At 33.9% G+C, this 24,205-nt stretch overlaps 1 protein-coding gene across 4 annotated transcripts in view; it reads left to right on the forward strand.

The window, feature by feature from the left end:
• The window catches only part of LOC139492055 (uncharacterized), a 48,960-nt gene continuing 24,755 nt past the window's right edge, over window positions 1–24,205 (forward strand). The window contains exons 1-7 of one of the 4 annotated variants that reach the window (XM_071280166.1): window positions 1–142; window positions 2,734–2,767; window positions 10,251–10,772; window positions 12,611–12,786; window positions 15,680–15,823; window positions 17,184–17,353; window positions 22,751–22,937. In XM_071280166.1, coding sequence (XP_071136267.1) covers window positions 2,743–2,767; window positions 10,251–10,772; window positions 12,611–12,786; window positions 15,680–15,823; window positions 17,184–17,353; window positions 22,751–22,937 — 1,224 coding nt within the window. In that variant the 5' untranslated portion in view covers window positions 1–142; window positions 2,734–2,742. Of the gene's footprint in view, window positions 221–2,733; window positions 2,768–10,250; window positions 10,773–12,610; window positions 12,787–15,679; window positions 15,824–17,183; window positions 17,354–22,750; window positions 22,938–24,205 lie in introns of all 4 variants that reach the window. The other 3 variants (XM_071280164.1, XM_071280165.1, XM_071280167.1) reach the window with 3 other exon arrangements.

A 24,205-nucleotide genomic window follows, 5' to 3' on the forward strand; every position in this document is an offset into this window, starting at 1 on the left:
GTGTCTTTTCTTTATAATTTTATCATGACGTCATGTGTTTCAAGATCTCTGTGAGTGTGACGCCGAATATTTGTAATTTAACCGTTTCAGCGTAAACAGATTAACACACTACTATGTAAAGTGTAATATAACAACTCTACAGGTAAAGGTGAGAAGGGGAAATGCGTCTGCCCACACAGCTGTAACACGGAAGTGTTTTTGTTTGCGAAAGTGCTAAAAGGTCATTGATAAATTAAAACACCTTGCAATGTGCATGAAATTGAATATTTTTTACAAGGTCAAAACTAGCACAGTGACACAGTAAGCTGCGTAACATTAATTCTCATGTCCTTTATGATATTTTTGGAAAATTTTAAATTGACAAAAAATAACACAAGGAACTAAAAGAATTAAAGATCACCAAACTGAAAGAACCAAATAGCCCAAATTTAAAACCTTGGCCTTGGCCTTACGAGTTACGTCCCATGAGAGAAACGTGATCAGAACCAAACGGAACTCAACAGCATGATCGAAATATTAACAAATTCCCTCCTTTTCCCCACACACAAGTGAGGCTATGTGCCTTGCATATATTGTTATTGTTTGATTGTTGTTTGTGTAACTCCCGCTGTCACTGGGAGTCCCAATGGAAATACTAGTTCACACCTGTTCATGACCTATGCTTTTGACAAAAACCTAAGCTATCATGTATTTGATATTTATAAGACATCTGTTACGTAACTCATTGTAGTCCTAATGATTTGGACTATAAGGCGTCAAAGCAAAAAAATATATACTAGCCTTTCAAGACGTCATTATTATGTGGGCTACTGACAGTCAGTACGTACTGTTACTGTAATTTTACATCAAATAAAAATAAAACTATAATGAATACAATCATACATGCTGGCAAAAAAAACCTTTTGATGCCGCAGCCTGATGGGTTTAAATAGAGGAAACAGTCTGTTCCTTTTTCCAAAATGACAAAAGCCTTTATGATAGTGAGCTCGAATAAAACTAAGTAGACAAGGTGTTGCCCCCACTCCACTCTGAAGTAACTGTATTATAGTCAATGTGGCTGTCATTGAGATATTATTGTGTCTAGAAGATACCAATGAAGCCCCCGCAGATGCAAAGTTTTATTCAATAATACACAAAGTTAAGCATGGGAGTACATAGGTTTATGGTTCATTGTAGGACTACCTCTTAGGCTCTAATATACAAATAAGTACTCTAAAAATGACAAACTTCAACTTACTCCTAAATGAGCAAATAAATATTAAAAATCATAACCCTGACACCTTCAATATATATATACAAACAGCCAGCAAAGTCAAAACTTCCTAGGATTCAAACCGTAGGAGAAGTTATCCGGAAATGCTTTGCATCTCTTTCGCAAGTATATACTCCAAAAATGATACAAAGTTCAACTATCTCCCAGAAGAGCAAATATTAATAAAATTTGAAACCCTGACAACATGCACATCTTCAATATATGTACAAACAGACAGCAAAGTTAAAACTTCCTAGGATTGAATCTGTAGGAGAAGTTATGCGGAATAACTATATACCCATAATGGGACGGACGGACGGATGGACATTATTTGAGTGGGGAATCATTTTTGTGCTTTAACTGAACATTTGTATGGCCGCGTAATGTCTACTAACGTACATTCTACATTGTCATTGAATACTTCAATTCTGAAATTTAAAAAAATATATTGCAGAGACAAAATTTTAGGTGCGTCGTCAGCAAATGCCAAGTTCCATTTTTACTGTATTATATATAAGGTATTTCTTTTCGACTTTTGAACGTTTTGTGCTCAATTTTCGGAGAAAAATTGTAATATTTATGTTGGTTTTTTTTTTTATCATTAATACAGTCAAGTCTTTGATCATGATGGAATGTAAATAAACTTAAAAGATATAAGGCTGTTACCCTTCCAAGTTCCTCCTTAGTGGGCATTGCTTTTTTTTTACCAATTTTTGAAATACGTTTTATTTTTTATTTTTCAGGCAGAGTGTGTTAATATTTTAACATTGATCGTCATCAGTTGAATAAATAAATTCAACATTGAGTTTTAACAAGAAAGTCTAGTTTCAGAAAGTTTTTTTTTTTGTTGTTGGTATAATGAAGACGAAAAGACCTCATGTGGTCCTTGATGTATATTGACTGTTGGTTACTTAACGTCCAGTGGCGAATATTTCATGCATGTTCAGGACGAGGTGGTCCTTGAAGAAAATCTACTTTTATTGCAAAATATCACAATGTTGTCGGTCCATTGAAACATTTTGGTGGTCAAAATCTTAAGACTACCTCTTTTCGAGGACTCTGAAATAATGACTGTTGCCTTAGCAAAAATAATTTTAAAATGTGTCATTAATGATAAGTATGAAACATTTCACAATTCTTTCTTAGTTATTTTTGAAATATTATCTGAAAATCCTGCTAGAATGCTTCAATGCAAGATTCATTTTGAAAGATCAGGGTATTCGCTGATTTTTTATATTATAACAAAATGTAAATTGTAATTTGTTTCAAAAATAAAACTATATATGTGCACCTTGATGGTAGCTGCGAAAACGTAGCTCTTAAGGTCCTTTTGATGATTTTTGATATTTGCGGACCATCTATGGCAAAAAAAAAATCAAAAGGACAATAGAGCTACGTTTTCGCAGCTACCTTGATGGCAGAAGCGAACTTGTTTCTTTGACCAGCAAGGGTTTGTACTCATGTTCTACTCTATTTTGTAGACACGCAAAATGAAACAGGCCCTTTTAAAAACTTGTAAGTATACTTTTTCTTTCTTATTTCTGTTTGTTTTGTGTTCTATAGATAATCATAATATTAGAGATGTTCATAACCTTTTTTTTGGTAAACATAGTCTACCTTGCTCGTCATCGATCTGACTTTCTTCCCGAGAGTTTTTGACATGTCAAAAACATTCGAGTAAGGATCGAGAAGAGATCTAGAATTCGTCGAGTATTGGTCGAATTGATCAGGAAATGTAGAGATCGAGTTTGGTCGGAATACAAAAAAATTACCAATCAGTACTCGATCATTTCGACCTTTGCTCGACTAATGTCCGATCATTTCCAAATTAGCTCGACCAATGCCCGATCGCTCCCAGATCACTGCGACTTGTATATTTATATTATCCCATACCAACTCGACCAATACCCGATACCTTCGCGACCACATTCGACCACTCTTCGATCTCTACTCGACCATACACGAGAACACATGACTGCTACACGATTCTCTAAAATTGTGTGCAGATCTGATTAACTCTCATAACTCTGCTTCCGCAAAAATATACTGGCAACATTATTTTTAACTCTACAAAAATTCCTTTATGTACAGTACGTGTCTTTACTTTTGCAAGGAGAGGTAACATTTTAAAAGAGAGACTAAAGACACCAAAGGAACAATCAAACTCAAAGGTCGAAAACAAACCGACACAGACACAGCGAAAAACGGTAACCGACGAAAAGACAAACAGCAGTCTACATAACATAGAAAACAAAAACACTTAGTAACACGTTACCCAACAAAACCTAGGATGATCTCAGATGTTCCGGAATGGAAGAAAATCCTGCAAATTTGGAACTGGCGGATTTTTCAAATATTAAAGTAATTGTGCAATAATATTCATTGTTAGACTACTCATGTTTCAAAGTTGGTTTATAAGAACATCAAGATTATATTTTACCTGTTTTATGGGCTATTTTCTGTTTTGTCTGTCCGTATTTTCTGTTTGTTCAGAAATGTTTGTAGCAAAAAAAATGTGTAAAGGGCTATTTTCTGTTTTGTCTGTCCGTATTTTCTGTTTGTTCAGAAATGTTTGTAGCAAAAAAAAAATGTGGTACAATTGCCAATGAGACAGCTTTTCACAGAACACCAAATGACACAGAGATTATCAATAAATAACTATAGGTCACCTTACAGTCAATTTTTGTTCTTTTCGAAATTTTTGACGTAATTTCACAGAAAAAAGAGACGAAAGACAAATATTTTTTTTATTTGGTGCGAATTTCTTTCTAATAGTAACGATACAAACTGTTCAGCAAGCACAAGTTTTGATAATTTGTTTCTAACATACTTTTACCAGTTTGCATAAACTTTGACAAACTATACACTCGTTGTAAATGCGTCTACAGTTTGTCGTTCGTCGTTTGTTAGTTCAAACGATCCATTTCTTTTTAACTTTTAAATCAATTATCTAAACGTTTTCTTGCTTGTAGTAACTCAAAACATTGTCTAAAATTACTCAAAATTTCAATCCCTCTAACCAAACGATGCATTTGTTTCTACTTCTGTTACGTTTAACAAACTATAACAAACGGCACACAACGTTTACCAAACTTTGATTAGAAAGAAATGTGTGTAAACTGTTTTAGAATAGGTATCAGTCCAGGAGAATGAAATTCTACTTTGGGTCAAATTTTTAGGAAATATGTGACATCTTTGCCCTCTTTTTGCAATATTTTTTGGCAAATACATACAGGTTTTTGCCATACAGCAAAAAGAAAATAAATACCTTTAATCATTCAACTACTTGATATCAAATCTATGAAAAATACTGATTACATGTGATACTTATGCACATATATTTGACAATCAGTACTCTTTTATTTGTAAGAAAGTAAGGAAATGGGGATGGTAAAGTTTATGTATATTGCTATCACACATAATTACTAATCCAGTGACAAATCTCATTTTGTGGTGCCATTTCCAACAAGAATGTGTCCCCAGTACACGGGTGCCCCATCCGCACTATCATTTTCTATGATCAAAGGACCTTGAACATGGGGGGAAGTCTCTAATTTGGCATTAAAATTAGAAAGACCATATCATAGGGAACATGTGTACTAAGTTTCAAGTTGATTGGACTTCAACTTCATCAAAAACTACCTCGACTAAAAACCTTTAGCTGAAGCGGGACGAACAAACGAACGCACAGATCAGAAAACGTAATGCCCATAAATGGGGCATAACAAAGAGCAATAAAACTTCCATTACTTATCCGTGTCCACTATGACGAAGTTTTATAACCATTGCCATTGGGTTCCTCTTTATTGAGTTAGTGCAAGTCTCTCAAACTGCACACAAAGTGGACGTCGTGTCAGCCATGCACTGCCTCACCTAGATTTATCGGCGCCTGTTGATGTCTACACCATCTTTTTCGTCTTCTATGCATTCTACAAGCTCCGTCACAGCTATACTTGTCTCTATGAGCTCTTACCACATTGCCCACAAATCCAACTGCTTTATTTCTATGTAGATATTTTAAATGTATGATTTTACTCGAACCTTCTACTGAATATATAACCAAATAAACGGAAAATATATCCATTGGACACCAATAATGCCCCTTCTAGCATATGTGACAGTATAAAGGGTCATGTTGGGACGTACGTGCGTACGGACGGACAAGGGTAACACTTAATGCCCACTCCAAAGCGGCAGGGAATAAAAAAAATCGGACGTTTTAATACTAAAAATGTGCATACCCGACCAATTCCCGATTATCCCTACGACCCATATACGATCAGGTCGATCAGGTCTGGTCAAGATAAGGCTGAGATCGTGAATAGCTAATTTGGTCTAGCTAGTCGAGTAAAGATCGTGAATTGGTCGGAATTATCGAAAAAGTATTCATTTTGTTGTCGGGATGGAGTCGTGAGTGGTCGAGTTAAGGTCGTGTACACTCGGATGGCGATCGGGTAGAAGTCATATACAGGCCTGATCAAGAAGTTGGTTGAGCTTGGTCGTGGAAATTTGGACAATAGGGATCCACGACCAAGCGAGACCAGATTCTTGATCGGGCCTGTTTACGACTTCTTTCCGACTGCTCTCCGACAGTACACGACCTTAACCCGACCATTCACGACTCAAACCCGACCACTAATTGAATACACATTAGATAATTCCGACCAATTCATGATCTCTTCACGATCCTTACTCGACTAGCTAGACCAAATCAATTATTATACTCGATCTCCGCCTGATCTCGGCCAGACCAGATTTATTTGATCGTAAAGGGGTCGTAGGGATAGTCGGGCATTGGTCGGGTATGTACATTTTCAGTATAAAAACATCTGATTTTTTTTTATATTACCCGCTGCAGCGGAGGAGACCTTAAGTGTTACCCTTTTCCGTCCGTCCGTAAGTACGTAAACGTACGTCCTAACAATTAGTTTCCGTTCTCTAATTTTCTTTTGCCTCAACCAAATTAAATGTAACTCAATACCATAAAACACAGGTCAAATGCGAATTTGGGGTGGTGTAATTTTTACCCTTCTTGAGTAATGACTCTTTATAACGTTATATGCAGGCTAGGGCATTATCTGTGTCCCCGTTTATTTGGTTAGATTCAGTAGTTCACAGAAGGTCTGAGTAAAATTATGCATTTTAAATATCTGCATGGAAATAAAGCAGTTGGATTGTTTGGCAAGATGGTTAGAGCTCAGATAGACAGGTTAATAGCTGTGACGGAGCTTGAAGAGAGCATAGAAAACAAACAAAAAGGGATAGACAGCAAAGAGTGCCGAAAAATCTGGATGATGCAGTGACTGACAAGGGCAGTATAAATATTAATCACAAAATTACTGAATTCCGAAGAAAAATTTAAACGGAAAGTCCCTAATGAAATGGCAAAATCAAAACTATGAGAGAATTGATAGGTGAACAAAGAGGACCCAAATGGTTATATAAACTTCATGAAAGTAAAGTCGGACGCTGATTTGTTGTGACAGTTTTTTTAAATAGCAATATACATAAATATTACCATCCCCTTTTCCTTGCTTTCTTACAAATTAAGCTTTATACTGTGTCATATGTATATAATCAGTATTTTCCATAGATCTGATACCAAGTAGTTGAATGGTTCAATATATTTCTTTTTGGTGTATCCATGGCAACAACCTGGTTTTTTTTACTAATATTATTGCAAAGAGGGGGAAAATATCACATCCCAAAATTTGGCCAAAAACATAATTTTAATCCCCTTGAGGATACCTTTTCTGAAACTGTTTATATATATCTGTCGTGTACAAGTTGCGATTTTGTACAGGTTATAATATGTACAAACATATTGTACATGTTATAACTTGTATAATGCAAAAATACAAGTTATAACATGTACAACAATACGTCGTACATGTTATAACCTGTACAAAATATTGCTTAAAAATGGTTTTAACTTGTACAATTTAACAAATTTGAAAAATTAAGATGTTTCTATTATTTCGACAGATGTTATTAACCTCAATAATTTTTCATAACTCTTTTTATTATTCATTTATGCTATTGTGTTTTGTCCTTCTCTGATACAGTTAATGTCCAGGGGTCTGTGTATGGCGAAGCATTCCTAAAACCTTCTTAGGACATGTCTTATGATCCTCTTATGACAATCTATGGACATATATCAGACCTCGTCTCAAAGCTGTCTGAGGGATACTTTGTGAATCCAACTTAGGAGTAAGATATGTCATAAGACCATCATAAGACTAAGACAGCTTTTAAAACACACATTCAGTCAACAAATAACATTCAGTATTCTTATCTGATGAAATATAATTATGAGTAAGATTGAGAAAGGAAATGGGGAATGTTTCAAAGCGACAACAACCCGACCATAGAGCAGACAACAGCCGAAGGCCACCAATGGGTTTTCAATGTAGCGAGAAACTCCCGCATTGTCCTCTTTGAAGGCAATAGTAAAATACTTTCATTCTAGTTGACACTTAAAGACGTAAAAGGATAGCTAGGGTAGATTTTTCTACAAATAAAATTGAGAATGGAAAGTGTCAAAGAAACAACAACCCGACAATAGAGCAGAAAAAAGCACAAGGCCACCTATACCTGCTTTCAAACAAGAGGATATATATTCAAAAAATCAAAATGACATTCTCCTAATGCAACGATCTTATAATCTGTCCAAAAAAAAAAATTTAAGCATTCATTTCACTTAACTAGTATATATATTTATTTATTTATAAATTTAAATGTTTATTTTACTTTATTTAGATTTATCTTAATTTTTGTACAAGTTAAAACCATTTTTAGCCAATATTTCGTACATGTTATAACATGTACAAGGTACTTTTGTACATGTTATAACTTGTATTTTTGCATTATACAAGTTATGACATGTACAATATTTTTGTACATGTTATAACCTGTACAAAATTACAACATGTACACGACATATCTATCACCAATTTAAACGAAAAAATCATATGTCTTTCTTCTCATTTTTTTTATTGTATCAAAAAGCGTATGAAAAAAGTGTTTGTAAACATTCGACCGTACGGTGACATATAGTTGTTAATTTTTGTGTCATTTGGTGTCCTGTGGAGAGTTGTCTCATTGGCATTTATACCACATCTTCTTATTTTTATTCTACAGAAATTTCTGGACATACGGAAAATACGGCCAGTCGAACAAAAATAGCCCATTAAACAGCTAAAATATAATATTGATGTTCTTAAAAACTAACTTTGAAGGCTAAATTAGTCATCAGCTGTCTAATAATGAATTTTAATGCACAATTACTTTCATATTTGAAAAATCTTTTGAGGTCAAAATGCAGAATCTACTTCCCTTTCTAAACACCTGAGATCATTCCAGGTTTTATTGGGTTTCGTGTTTTTTTATGTTGTGTTATGTAGACTTCTGAATGTCTTCTCGTCTGCTGTCGTTTTTCGCTATGGCTGTGTCGGTTTGACCTTTGAGTTTGATTGTTCCTTAGGTATCTGTGTTCTCTCTTTTAAAATGTTACACCTTCTTGCAAAGGAACAGACGCGTACTGTAAATGGAAGAATTTGTGTACAGTTAAAAATGAATAGTGACAATATATGTTTGCAGGAGCAAAGTTATGAGAGTTAATCAGAGCTGCATACCTTTTTTTAGAGATTCGTGTAGCAGTCATGTATACTCGTGTATGGCCGAGTAGAGATCGAAGATTGATCGAATGTGGTCGCGTATAGATCAGGTTTGGGTCAAGTTGGTCTGGGATGGAAAAAAATATAGAAGTCGCAGTGATCATGAAGCGATCGGGCATTGGTCGAGTTAATCTTGACCACATATCGTACAGGTTGTCGTTGATCGGGAAATGATCAGATATTAGTCGAGCAAAGATCGAAATGATCGATTACTGATCGGTAAACTGTTTGTATCCCGACCGAACTCGATCTCTACACGATCCTTTCCCGATCAATTCGACCGCTACTCGACGAGTTCTCGATCTCTTCTTGAATGACTGGCTTCTCGATCCTTACTCAAATGTTTTTGACATGTCAAAAACTCTCGTGTAGACCACCCGAACACTCTTGTCAATTGAGACATACCAGTTTCCCGATAGCTTAATTTGCCTTGATCGAGATTGGTCGAGTTGGTCTGATCGGCAGTGTGAACCTAGCTTAAGTTCGTAACAGATTCCTGCGGGTCGGGATGGGTTCGAATAGTTCGGCGAAGCACCCCGACCGTTAGGTGCGTCCCGTACCATTCGGGGAAACGCAGCTGATTTTGTCTAGTCGGATTACAATCGTGCCTATGTCGTGACAGATTCTGCTGTATCGGATCAAAATCCTTACAATGTTCTATGTATTCTGGACTGAATACAATACGACTGAGACCAGACAAAGCCGTTTGCAATGCGATAGAGCGGACCGTGATAGGATTACGTTCCGACAGTGCCTGATCATCCCGAGTATGCCGACAGTTTTCGAACGGATTACATCCGTCAGCATCGGTTCACTGTCTGGTCACTGTCTGATCTCTGTCGGATTACATTCGGTAGAATCGGGACGCAGTCGTGACAGACTCGGTCGAATTTTACCGGGCGAAAGATACAAATTGGACTAGGAAGCGGATTGAGAATGGGATTATCGGGATAAATTTGCTTGGAAACGGTTGAATATCGGCGGTTTTTTTTCCCGAAAACAATATCTGATTGTTGTTGTGATTAAATTATTTGTTTGACAAATTTTAATTAAAGTTTTAATTACCATCCACGATTTACAGGATCTTGATCTGACTTTTAACAAATTTTAATCGGGAATGGTCCTGTCAAAGACGGCAGTAAAATCGTGAATGTGTGACCCCAGCTTAACAAAATTTAACTTTTCTTGCATTTTCAAATACAACTTGACAGAGTGTCCTGCTATTTTGTCAGAATATATATAGTCGTTGTTATTAATAAATTATATGTCACTTTTTGGTATTATTCTGCTATAAACATTTAATATTACTATTCTGATTTTAGTTGTGTTTGGTGTGCTGATGTGTGTTATCTGTCATGCTCAGGAAAATAACAGTTCTACATCCAACTTTCCATCTGAACATTACAACAACACATCGGAAGGAGGAAATACTACAACACACGGAGGAAATGATGCACCACACGCAGGAAATACCACATCACACGGAGGAAATAATTCACCACACGGAGGAAATAATACATCAGACGACCAACCTCCGTCACAAGGTCCTCCAGGAGAGTGTCCACCAAATAACCCAAAATGTCAAGCGAATCCTTCAGAAAGATGTGCAGGGCAAGATCCAAGATGTAACAATCTCCCGTCTGAGTACCCGTCAGATTATTATGAAAGTCTGAAAAGATCGTTTCCTCGCAGAGATTTTACTTGTCCAGAACCATGCAGGAAAACTTGTTTGAAGCGTGCCCATTGTTTGACCAAAGATTATCGGTATAAGTTTGCCTTTCCATTTATAAACAGATTGCAGTCCAATTTCGAGCAAACTGGAATGCTGATTTATAATAACGGGGGTATGTTGACTAGATATATCGAAACCAAGTTCATTAGTTCATATTTAGCTAACATTTTAGCGATTTTGTCTATTTTTAGAAAAGCACTACTTTCAGAAAAGTACATCATTGCGCTCTACATTTTCCACTCTAAGTAGAGCGGCGGTAGGCTGTGGCCATGAACCCCTTTTCTATTTTCCTCGGAGTTCAGTTTTTTTTATGATTTTACTTTTTTTTTCACTGTGACGTCAGACACTCTCTCTTCATATGTTTTACAGAAAAAACTAAAATAGAAGTCCTATATCGACGGGAAATTAGCGATATTTAAAGCAGTTGTGTAAATATCGAAGCGACTTTTATTAACATTCCTACAATTTTCAAAAATACCTAGATACATAAATAGATGTGGCATGATTGCCAATGTCAGAGACAATTATTCCAAATGAAACAAATTGAAGCCAATAGATGTCGCTGTACGGCCGTCATCAATGAACCAAACAGTATTGTCATCTCACCTAAGCTCAACACATTTTAATTTGGACAATTTTCAATAGTCACGTGTATACCCAACAGACCGACACGAAGTGCCGATCTTACTAAGAATAAATGAATGAATCTGTATTGCAGAAGCAGTGTCTCTGTGTTTCTGAAAGCTTGTTCAAAGCTTTGCTTATGTTTGGACATGTTTTTCAAACTTCAAAGCATATTTAGCTTATGTTTAGACATGTAAAAACTAGAGATTTTAAAAAAGCTTGTCCAAAGCTTAGCTTGTTTGGACATGTTGCTCAAAACCTATAAAGCTGATACTTAGTCATGTTATTAATATTAATTTTGGAAACTTTGTCAATATAAAGCTAAAGACATGTGGTGTGATTGCCATTGCGACAACTCTTCACCAGAGTTCAACTCATGTAGAATTAAGCAATTAATGATAAACAAAACTCATACTTTACAGCAAACTGTAAAAGGCCCCGAAATGAGACATGTGGGGCAATTCAAACGTGAAAACTAAAGGCCTGATTGATGTATAAAACGATAAACCGTAAAACAATATTTATGCAGCAGAAAACGACAACCACTGAATTATAGGATCCTGAATTTGGACATCATATAAATATACATAATTTGGCGATAGCACCACCTTCTAATAAACCTGTGACAGAGTTAAAACAGTACAACACAAGAAAAAAAATCAAACAATCAACGGAAAAACAAATATGACAACGATAACCACTCCAGAGTTGTAGAAAAGTGATGGTCCTAATGTTTTGACATAAAAAAACAACAACAAAGGACTGACTGGTAGTTTGCAATAGGATATAAATACTAATAGTGAGAACCAGTAGATATTTTTTAGGACCACCAAGGGTAAATTCAAGAATTTTTACACTCAATTCATTTAAACAACTGAAATACATACAATTTGAAACAGAAAACCACGCTTATAAATCTATAATTGTGTTAATAAGTAACAGAAAGTTACTTATTTTCTTTAGAAGATACGTTGGTCACCTTCTGCTGTTGTTTTTTCTATGGCCTTTAGAACTGAGGACAGAAGCAGCTTATATTTTTTTTTACTGCATTGACAATTTAAAATAAATCATGTTAAATCTATAGCATTCATATTTTGCCACAAACATATTTAATTTGTTTACCCTAGCAAAAAGTAAAATCACAAAAATACTGAACTCCGAGGAACATTCAATCGGAAAGCCCCTTATCGGATGGCAAAATCAAATGACAAAACACATCAAAAACGAATGGACAACAATTGATTGAAATTGGTTTTATAGCGCTAAACCTCAGATTGTAATATAAGTTAGTTACAGTACTATAAAGGCTATCTCTCTTTATTACAGTACTGAACAAACTAGATGATCATTTAACATGTGAAGATGCCACGAAGTTCATTCGTTACTTCTTAAATATACCAAATAAAGAACAAGATCGTCTATTCGGTCTAACAAATGCTACCAGTGATACACCAGCAATAGAGGATATCAAACCATTTATTCCATTCTTGCGTTTATTCAAGGTAAGTATAGAACTTGTATCCCCAACATGGCATTGTGCGGCATCGCATTACGCGATAAGGCATCGCCTACTGTACTCCCAATGATTCATCAAGGCATATATAATTCAACTTATTTTGAAGCCCCTGATGTAGAGGAATCATTTTATCTTTTGTTATACAGTTGATGAATGAATACCTTATGTGACTTTCACATAGTGTCGAATATGTCTCCCGTTTGAGAGTCGAAAAAGGTTACTATCCTCAATGGTCTTTAATATCCATCATTGTCTGAATACTGAATTATACGTTCGTAATCATACGGATAATAGAGGTCAGCCGAGCACATTCGACTGTTAGGTGCGTCCTGTAACAATCTGAAAACTCAGCTGATTTTGTCTAGTCTGATAACAATCGTGTGTGGCGTGACATATTCTGCTGTATCTGTTCAAAATCGTATCGATGCTCTGTATTTTCTGGAAGGTGCCCTGTGGAACGTGCATGAATTTGAAAAGTTCATCATGTCCGTTTTTTTGCCGATTGAGTTTAGATTGCATTCTGAATTCGTACCGTCTTTGTCGAAACCGTTTCAGAAAAGTTCCATTATTAATATGAAATTCGGCAAAAATACCCCCGACAATATCTCAATACGGTACGACTGATTCCAGACAAATCCATTTGCAGTGCGATACAGCAAATTGTGATAGGATTGCGCTCGCACATAATTTGCTCATTCCGAATACGGCGACATTTGTTCTAACGGCTATCTCCCATTAGCGTCAGATCACTGTCTAGTCACTGTCTGATGTCTGCCGGATCGCATTCGGCAGAATCCCAACGTTGTCGGAACAGCTTTGGTCGTTTTTGCCATAGGAAAGATACAAATCGAATTAGAATAGGATTGAGAATGGGATAATTGGGACCAGAGACATGTAATACAATTGTAATTTATGTCTGTGTTGGGACAAATTTGGAAGGAAACGGCTGAATTTGGATTGAATAAATGTTATAACAAATTTTGCTAAAACAATACATTCCAGAAATAATTCGAAGGATCTTAATCAAACTTTTGATAAATTTTAATTGGGAATGGTCCTATCACGGAAGGCAGTAAATATTGTGAATGTGTGTCCTCGACATTATATAAGGGCAAACGATATAGTAACAGGGGAGGTTATGATGTTGCTAACGTAAATTGTTATTTCGCGATCTCCAAAGGTGACTCTATCGGGAAAAAGATGCAGTTTTCGACTGATTTTTATCATTTAAACTGATTCAACTTGACAACGAGTTCATGGACCCCTCTTTTCTAAAATGACATTTTGTTTGATAACGTAAGCATATTATGTCACATGTTTAACAATTTTCATAAAAACGTATACAGTGCATTTTTTCTTTAAATTTAATTAAAATACAGCAAAACATGACGTTTTTTTTCTACATTCATGAACGTTTGAGAAATTTGAGTTATTTGTAAAAATAAAATCTTCAAAATTATATAATATTTATATAACACATGAATTACAAATATTTTAACAAAAAACAGCTCGTGTTTATCTTTAAAACCAAAAATGTATGTACTTCTATCGAAAGGAAAAATACGTCCACAAATTCGTATTTTGAGGATATATCTGAAATTTTAACCTCAATTTTCTCAAAGAGTAGCACATCAAATGTATTTTCTTTTAATTAAAAATTTGATTTAATCAGGTAAAAAATAGCCTACATGCACATTTTTATCAAAATTTCAATATGGAATCAAAACTGTATCGTATGCCCTTAATCGGTTCACTTATCTTTTTGGGTTCACAAATATTTCTCGTTTCTCGTATTTTTTCTTAAAATAAACAGTCCTGACCAAACGGCTTTTTATTATTGCCAGGATAATATACTTCAGATTCAATACCAAGGATGTAGGAAGATTACAACATTTAATACAAAAATAATTAATTTTTTTTAGCCGTTTCATAACGGTCAGAAGAGTCGAAGTTGGTCAGATCAAGTTTTCTTACTTTTAAAATATTTTTCTCTTTTTTCTTTTCTTTTTTAAATAAATGCTGTCATCTTGAATGGCTCAAAATTTAAAACGAATCCTTGAAATAAAAATAAGTAATAAGCATTTTCATATCCGTCAGGACATTGTCAAGACATTTCTCATTTCATAATCGAAGTTGATCAGGTCAAGTTTTCTAACTCTCAAAAATATTTCTTATTTTTTTTCTCATATTTATTAGATAATTGTTGTCATCTTGCTTGTTTCCAAATATCAAGTAAATCCTTTCAAGAATGAAAAAAAAAAACATTTAAATATCCGTCAAGACATAGTCAGGACATTAGTGTAACCCACTGAGAAGTAAAATTACAAAAATACCAATCTGCAACTTCCAGGTAAATTCAAATCGGAAAGATCTTAATAAAATGGAAAAAAATCCAAAACTTAAACCCATCTGAGTAATGTTAACTAACTGACATATTCCTGACTTTGCACAAGCATTTCTGTATGTAGAAAATGATAGATATAACCTTGTTTTATAGCTAGCTTAACCTAACTTATACTGGCGTACTACATTATAATCCTGATACCTTTGATACCTATGACAGTTGCATTGCATTTCATATTATTGACAACAATGTGTGAAAAAAACAAGGCATAATACTAAGGTAAAATCGTTAAAATTGTTGGTTTATCAGTCAACATTGTACATGTGATATAATCTTAATTGCTTTTTAGTCGAAACGCGCGTCTGGCGTATATATAAATTTAGTCCTGACATCTTTGATGAGTTTATTTCCATAAAAAGCAAAACAAAAACGTAATTTCATAAGAAAAAAAAGAAGGAAGAAATACTTGACTGCAGATAGTACACACATTTGCTTCTAATACATTTATCTTATAAACCTTGTGTTGATTTTACAGAATACAACATTACAGAATATGATGAAAACCTTATCCGAATCGTCAAAGATACAAATGTGTAGCCAACTGATGTATTTAGACTGTCGTGTACAGCTATCATTCTTACAGGAAAATGAAATGTCATTCTGCCAACAAAATTCAAAGGTATAATTCATTATAACATTTTTTATGAATGGAAAATCAAGCTCAGTGGATCTATTAGAACTGTTAATAACAGAACCAATTATTATTAAACTACATTATATCAAAGTTTTTAGAAAGTTTCTTTTCAATCTATGGACATGTTAATTTCTTGTGATTGAAATTATATGATTAGTATTAAAAAACTGTTAAATTTTATTGTAGGAACTATTATACTGACATGGTTTGTCAAATGGCAAAGACAGCATGTCGATATATAAAATTTTGATTCTGGTATCTATGATGAGTTTATTAGTAAGCACTGGGTCGATGCAACTGCTGGTGGAGATTTATTTCCCCGAGGGTATCACCAGCCCAGTAGTTGACTTGAGCTATCATTGATATGTTCATAATTTTAAATTAACCGTTTGAAATTAAAAAACTAAGGGATTTCTACCTGAGGAATATATTACCTTAGCTATATTTGGCAATATTTAGGAATTTTGGTCCTCAATGCTCTTCAACTTTGTACTCTGTTTGGACTTTTAGACATTTTTTTATTCGAGCGTCACTGATGAGTCTTTTTTTAGACGAAACGTGTGTCTGGTGTAAATTTAAAATATTGATCCTGGTATCTATGATGAGTTTATTTAAGTAAAGAATAGTCTACAAGAGCAATTTATCCAATCCTTGGATTGAGAAGCTTTTAAGTCAAGAAGAAGTTCGTTACCTTTGATTGCCTTATTATATTGCTGTTCGAATGTTTAGTCAAATTTGGGTCAAATATTGTTTCATTAAAATGATACTTGGAGGAAAGAAAGATAGTTCACAAGACTGATTAAAGGAGTTGCTTATCAGCATGTTCGAATAATAATTCAGATCAGTTTTAAACAGATCCAATACAGAAATAATCTTACCAAAGAAACATGTATCAAGCTTATCAATATCTTTGCCAGACGCACATTTCGTCTTTAATAAGAATGACACAACAGTGGGACTCGAACCAGTTGCAAGGTCAAATCAAAATACAAAGTTGAGCATTTGCAACCCAAATTTACAGAAAATTGCACCCAATATACGCTCATCTTTGCTGGGTGAAGAAAAACTTTATGTGTTTAGAATAATCCATCTTTAATTATAATAAATTTACGAAGCTATATATATAGAGAACATACAATTATCTGGACATTAGACTTTTAATTTTTTTAAATCTAGCTAACAATAATATACTTTGTTTATATTTCAAGTTTAAATTTACTTATCTTATACTAAATAGATATCAAAAGATTGATATGAGTGACAATGAGACAACTCTCCATTCTAGTCGCAATGTACTTTATATTTTAATATGCACAGCTGAATTAATTTCCCACTACTTTTTCAGAATTTTCGACCTTCGTTAGATTTAGTTCGAAACTTTTTGATTGATCGTGATGGCGACTTTAATACCTGGAGTAATGTTGTTTGGGAGAACAATGTAATAAACTACATGTATGTCATGCAGGCAGACACGGAATTCCTCAAGCTTTTCCCTGAAGACCTTATGTTTCAAATGTAAGTTTTGTTATTTAAGGATGTTCGCATGTAATGTTTTGGATTTTTTGTCAGATTTTCGGAATCCTCTAAGGTTGAAGTCATAAAACTTGGTCAGTACTTGGAGCACAAAAATCGTGGTCGAAACATTAAATCCAGTATTTTGATTGGCGGATTTTAGTATGAGTACAAAAAACTGACTTGAAAATTTTATGACTGCAAGGCCTGGTTTTATCAATTTGAATACCTCAATAAATTTTTCCCATTGACCCACATTTTTCTTTTTATAAATCTTTTACATGTATAACTATAAGCCATCTGTAAAAGTCTTATATTTTTTTTTTATTATTTTGTAATAGTTTTGAGAACTTAAACTTGTCAATGATAAAGCTATGAAAAATTAAGAGAGATAAAATTGAGAATGGAATTTTCCCGCCAAAATTTCAAACTTTAAGGCTAATATCTCTAAAACAAGCATACTGACCTATATATATTCCTTTTGGTTCCTTTCTTAATGCTCTATGAATATATACTCACGGTGGGTATGGTTGTCCTGCGAGAGAACGTTCTGTGCTGGTGATTCGGTCCTGACGGGTGCTGGTGATCAATGAAAAAATGTAAACAAAGACGAAAATGATGATTTTTGACGTTTTCACTCATAAAAAATTGAAGAAAACAGTTGAGATTTTTCAATTTTGTTTCTTATGGGTTCATATGTTAACCATTAAAAAGTTGACCCTCTAAACTGTTTCAGTAAGCGCAACACCAAAATGCTCATTTTCAGAAAATCAAGAACTGAAAAAATAAAACAATAATGCTCATAGAGTCCGCTTTCTATACCGCAATCCACACGACAAAACTATTTTGTGAAAAAACATTGCAATTTATTAAAATTTAACATTTTCTCAATTTATTCATGTCCTGATACTGTGCTGGTGGGTCCTGTCATTGTGCTGGTGGGTCCTGATACGGTGCTGGTGATTTTGGATAAGAAGTTGGTCATATTTGAAACAAATGTTAAAAAATCAATAAAATTGGGCAGATAATTGTTGTCAATAGGATCTATGACTCCTATTTTAGCTCTTGTGTATCCATTTGGCTGTTTAATATGTGTTTTCAAATGATCGTAACTTGTATTACATAATTACATAAAAGGGCAAATTCTTTCGTCCAATATCAGATAACAAGATATAGTATCTAAAATAAGAATAGTTTTATTAAGATATTAAATGCCCCTTACATTGATGCTTTAACAATGATCAAAGCCCATGCCGCATAGACATGTTTGTTAGCGCTCCGCATACTCCTCCCCACTTCCACCCAATCAACCCTCCTCATTTCCTCCTTCATTGTTACAGTGGTGTACCAACACCTCAATTTATCACATAAAATAATAACACAAAGACACACATTATTAAACAACGAATGCTCGCAGGTACTGAAAGCTAGTCCACAACCGCATTTTCAACTAATAGATAAACCGTGTTCTCATATACAAAAATCCCAATCGTGTCGATTAAAAAAGTCTCAAAACTTAAGTTCACATTTTAATGTTTGATGAAGCAGAACTTTAAAAGTGTGCAGTGAATCTTGTGCTTACAACAGTTATTGTCATTATTATGTTTACATAAGACTTATAAAGGAATTAAGAAGGTACCAAGAAATATTTTACGGTTCAATTTAATGATCATGAATAGAAGGAAATAGTACGGAAGTTTACATAGGACAAAAAGAAATTGATAGTATTTTTTGGCGAAAGACTTAAACGCTTCTTTGTATTATATAGTACAGCTCTTCTATAAAAGCACGCAAAAAACTTAGTGACTTGCTTGCTATGTTTGCTTGGATGTTTTCAAACAATAGGTAGGCGGAGGTTCAATACATACTGGGATTTGATTGGACAAACACAAACTGACAGGAATTGAAGTTAATGTTTATTGTCCAAACAAATTCTAGTATATAGTAAACAGACTACTTACCTGTCGTTTACAAACATCCAAACAATCATAGCAAGCAATTTGATCAAAGGTTTGCTTTGCATATATTTATAGAAGAGCTGTAAATTCTAAAAAAAAATCTTATTGTCGTAGATGGTTAAATCCTCAACAAAATCTCAATAACTTTGTTGGAACGAATAAAGGTTTTAAATCAAATTTTCGTGGACTTTTTAGCTTCCACCCTGACGAGGCATGTTAGCTGTTCGTATGCTCTTGCACCTGACGCACGGAAACTTTCACATTATTATCTTCTTTTCTGAAATATTTTACCCAGCTCATACTTGACAGGATTTTTATCCTAGTAAAAGGTGTAACCAATGAATTTAACAGAAGTTAAAAATTCCACAATACTATATTATTCATTTTATGTGTCAATTTGTTTGAAAAAAGTCAAAAAGAAGAGAGTTTTTTTAATGTCATGATTATCTGTCGCTTTCTAGATCTATGCTTACTAGCATTTATTTCAGATGACATGGACTCCTCACTCTGGTGACCCTGCTGCCTTTCATAGCTTTGTCCGTGTACATATATTAATAGATAAACAAAAGGCTGCAACTGGTATTTTGCATTTAAAATGATTCGTTGTAACGAGAATATTTGTGGTGAATGGAAACTGTGAGGGTCAAAATCTTAAATTGCTTATAAATGTTGCTGGACCCAGTTTCGTTATCTGATCTGAATTTTCTGAAATGTGCAAGGTAGATAGACATTGGCCTTTTGATTTTTTTTTACTCGGTAAGTTTTGCCCTAATTGGTTGAACTTTTTCAATATTAAAAATCTTGCTTGCAGAACAGAAAAGACATTGTTAGGTTATGTAAACTACCCTACTTTTAGAGTAGACTAGTCCGACAAATGACACATCTTTCTGTCTGTAGGACCAGGCTACTTCGAAAGGAGGGTAGTATACCTAACCTAACAATGACTTCACGGTTTAGCTAACAGGCAAGCTAACCAAACATATAACCCCTGCCTACATACTCAATGAAATCGGCTGTAACTAAAAACTCGAATACATTTTAACAGACAGTGGTCATGTTTGTTAATGAATATTGTTTTTCCTAGATTCACTCTTGAAAAATCATTTGGTAACATTTGGTCAAGTAGTTTCAGATTATATCTTTTTGTAATTGCGGACGCGAAGACAATACATGAACCTCACACGACCCCTCGACACAGGTGAGCTTATATATGATCTTATAGCGATTCGGGTTGATAACCAGTTGAAATTAAGCCAGTTTTGTGTGTGTGTAGATTTGTATTGTTTTAAACTGTTGTGACCTTTTAAAGTTATATGTAGGTGTTTAATCTAAGAATTTCTTTTTTAAACTTATATACTTGTTTTATACTCAATAGGTAGTATGAAGCTACGAGGTATTTCAATTTTTGAAATTGACATATTCTAGTCTGCCCTTTCATTGAATAGTGATTTTTTTTAGTGTTCTATCGAACTTTCGAAAAAAAATACCAGATAACCGTTCAGACAAAAAAATTATGATGAAAAAATCTTACAGATACAGCAAGTGGTTCTTAATAGCTATAAGATACATTTTTCTTTTAAAATACAACTTTTAAATCTTACGGGAAACTATTCCAAGCTTAAAACTTTCACTGTAACCTCTCTCTAACTTATCCCCCATCCCCCCAAAAAAAACCAAACAAACAAACCCGCAATACTATTGTCATTCTTATAGTCAGCACTAAATTGTTCACAAACAAATGTGTTTTAAGCTGCTAAAGACATATGATTCAAACGCTCAGAAAGTCTTTTGTTCTATCTTTTTGCTCTCCATTTTTATGCAAAACCTTTTACATTTTTATTTTATGGGTTATTGTTGAAGGTCGTACGATGACGTATGGTTGTTAACACATACTTCCTTTGGTTTCTTATGGAAAGTCCATTGACAACAAACATACCACATCATCTACTTTATATAAGTATTGTATAAATTACAACGTATTTTGGTGATCTTGCAAAATGATCGTAATCCCGAAAATCGTAAACATATTTTCTTATCTTAAAAGGGGGCAAGAAGGGTTCCATTAACAGGCCAATAAATAAGATTACAGTTAATTTAAAAAAATAAATAAAAAAATAGGGGTATTTTTTCTCTCATAATAACAGTAAACAGATTCACAACAATGTCAATTTCAAGAAAGCAGACAACAGTTAATTAGTCAATAACAGTACAGCATCAATGATCTTGAATATATGCCAGTTTTAACTAAAATATAAAGGCACAGAACCAGGACATAGGAGCACAGAACCAGGACCGTTTTTCTTATCACCAGCACAACGTCAGGACAATTCCGTTTAACGAACTTGCACGACTTTTGCAATATAATATTGTAGTAATATACTTTGCATGGTACTTATGACGCATCAGAGAAAAATTAAGCAAAAAAACTGTCGTTTTATTGCCGTTCTGATACAATGTAAACAAACCCACCAGCACAGAATCAGGACCCACCAGCACCTGACAGGACCAAATCACCAGCACAGAACGTTCTCTCGCAGGACAACCATACCCACCGTGATACTAGTGTTTTGAAAAACTTGTCATTTTGAAACAGAGTAACGAACCCCCTTAAGTAATTAATGCAGCTCTTATACATGTAGTATGGACGCAACATCATTTTCTTTCCTAGTTTGGTTGCAGAATATTTTTAACTTGGACCTCTTTAGTGTGTACCAAACTTAAAGGAGAGAATATGGAATACAATATCAATGAAGATGCAACATTTAAATTAATCGAGAATACCTTTTTTTCATGTATATCTATAAGTTATAACAGTAGAATATGGAAAAGAGAGCAGAAAGATTGAAAAGGGAAAATATATATATAACTTATTTAAGTTGAAAATAAACTGACAACGCAATTGCAAAAGCAAAACAAACAGACAGTTTACAACAAAATACAAAACTACAGACAGACAAACACGAACCTCTCCAAAAACCTGGGACGATCTCATGGGATTTGGATGGGGTAGTAGATCCTGCTCCACATGTACCACCCACATTGTTTTTCTTATGTTAGTGCAAACCTGTTGAAAGTATCGGCATTAATGCAATTTTATTTTACAAAGACAATTAAAGGAAAAAATTGACACTATTTTATTATTATTATAAAAACACAGTTTAAAACCAACCAAATTGGTGTTCGAATTATTAGTAGTAAGTACAATTAAACAATGGATACTTAAACCTATCCAATGTTTGAGGTCTTCTTAAACTTTATATTATAATTGTCTTTTGTGTTGAATGATCATTTCAGCAAGCGTGTGGAACAATCCAATATACTTGTATGGGATGGTTGAGTTAAAGAAATGGACATGCAGTAGTCTTGTGATTAAAAATATTCCGTCACTTGAACGGTTCTGAAAAAGCAATCAGGATTCAAGCATTTAAATTCCTCTTTGTAGGTTGAAAAATACATCAGATGGCTGTAAAGAAATTAAAAGTAAACACTTACGACAGGTAGTTCGTGAAAAACTTAGCAACATATTAAAAAAAAGTCAAGACCCTCAAGAAAAATCTGCAGCCATTCGGTTATTACAGTCTTGTGGGGGAAATCTCAAACATTTGGAAAAATATGCTACTGATGCTCAGGTAAACAAAATAAAGTAAAATATATTACATAATGATATAACCCAAGATTATTCAGATATTTTTCATTTCGATTAAATTAAGATGTGTTTATATAATTTTTTTTTATATTATTTGTTTAAAACAGATATGTTCATATGTTTTCATTGCGATAAAGTGATTACATGTAGTATTCAGATAATTTGATTATGGTGATTAAGCAGTGTTTCAATATTTTCTTCGGTGAAATTAGGAAATATGTCTGTACCTATTTTTAGGTTGGACATACAACGTTGATTTAACTGTCGCAATTTGATTTTACCTAAAACCTCATATGAAATAAATAAAAAAAATTTAAGCATGCTTAACTCAATAACTGCCTCAAAGTCTTTGGCATCTAAACTATGTGACGTCATATGTTTACTCCCGATTTCAAAATACTGGACACATGTATACTGTTCGTACGCTTCTTAATGATTATCAATTATAATTGATTGAAGTATTGCAGTAAGTTCAGAAGTGTTAAGCTATGACTTTTATTGCAGTAAATTTTTTATTGTTCAGCTCAAATTTTTATCACAGTAAGTTTAGAAGTGTTCAGCTCTATTTTTATTGCAATAAGTTTTGTAATGATCAGTTCTTTTTTTCTTGCAGTAAGTTCAGAAGTGTTAAGCTATTACTTTTATTGCAGTATGTTCAGTAGTGTTCAGCTATATGTTTATTGCAGTAAATTCAGAAGGGTTCAGCTCTATTTTAATTGAATTAAGTTCCGAAGTGTTCAGCTCTATCTTTATTGCAATAAGTTCAAAAGTGTTCACCTGTAACTTTATTGTGGAAAATCAACAATGCTGAGATATATTTCCATCCTGAAAATCAGTCATTTTTATTATGTATATTGCGATAATTCGGAATATCTCTTAGCCAGCTGCACGGATAATGATAATTTTGACACAGTTAACTTAAAATATCCAATTACGTATATAAAAGAAAAGGAATCGCAGTCCAACATTTTAGAAGGGGGATGATCAAATAAAGAAAAGTGATTTTTTTTCTAATGTTCAATATTCTGATTGAGAAGTGTGTTTAATGATACTCTTTTTTGTAATCTTTGTATGATACATTTATTACTAGTACCAATATGTCCATAATGCAATTCTGTTAATTCCTAATGTATATACTTTTTAGAAACTTTTATTTATAGATACATCTGTGTTAACTGTTCAAAAAGGCAACAGTAGTATACCGCTGTTCAACTGCCATAAATCAATTAAGCGAAAACAAATCCGGGTAAC

The sequence above is a fragment of the Mytilus edulis genome, chromosome 10, assembly GCF_963676685.1.
Source record: "Mytilus edulis chromosome 10, xbMytEdul2.2, whole genome shotgun sequence".
Classification (NCBI taxonomy): domain Eukaryota; kingdom Metazoa; phylum Mollusca; class Bivalvia; order Mytilida; family Mytilidae; genus Mytilus; species Mytilus edulis.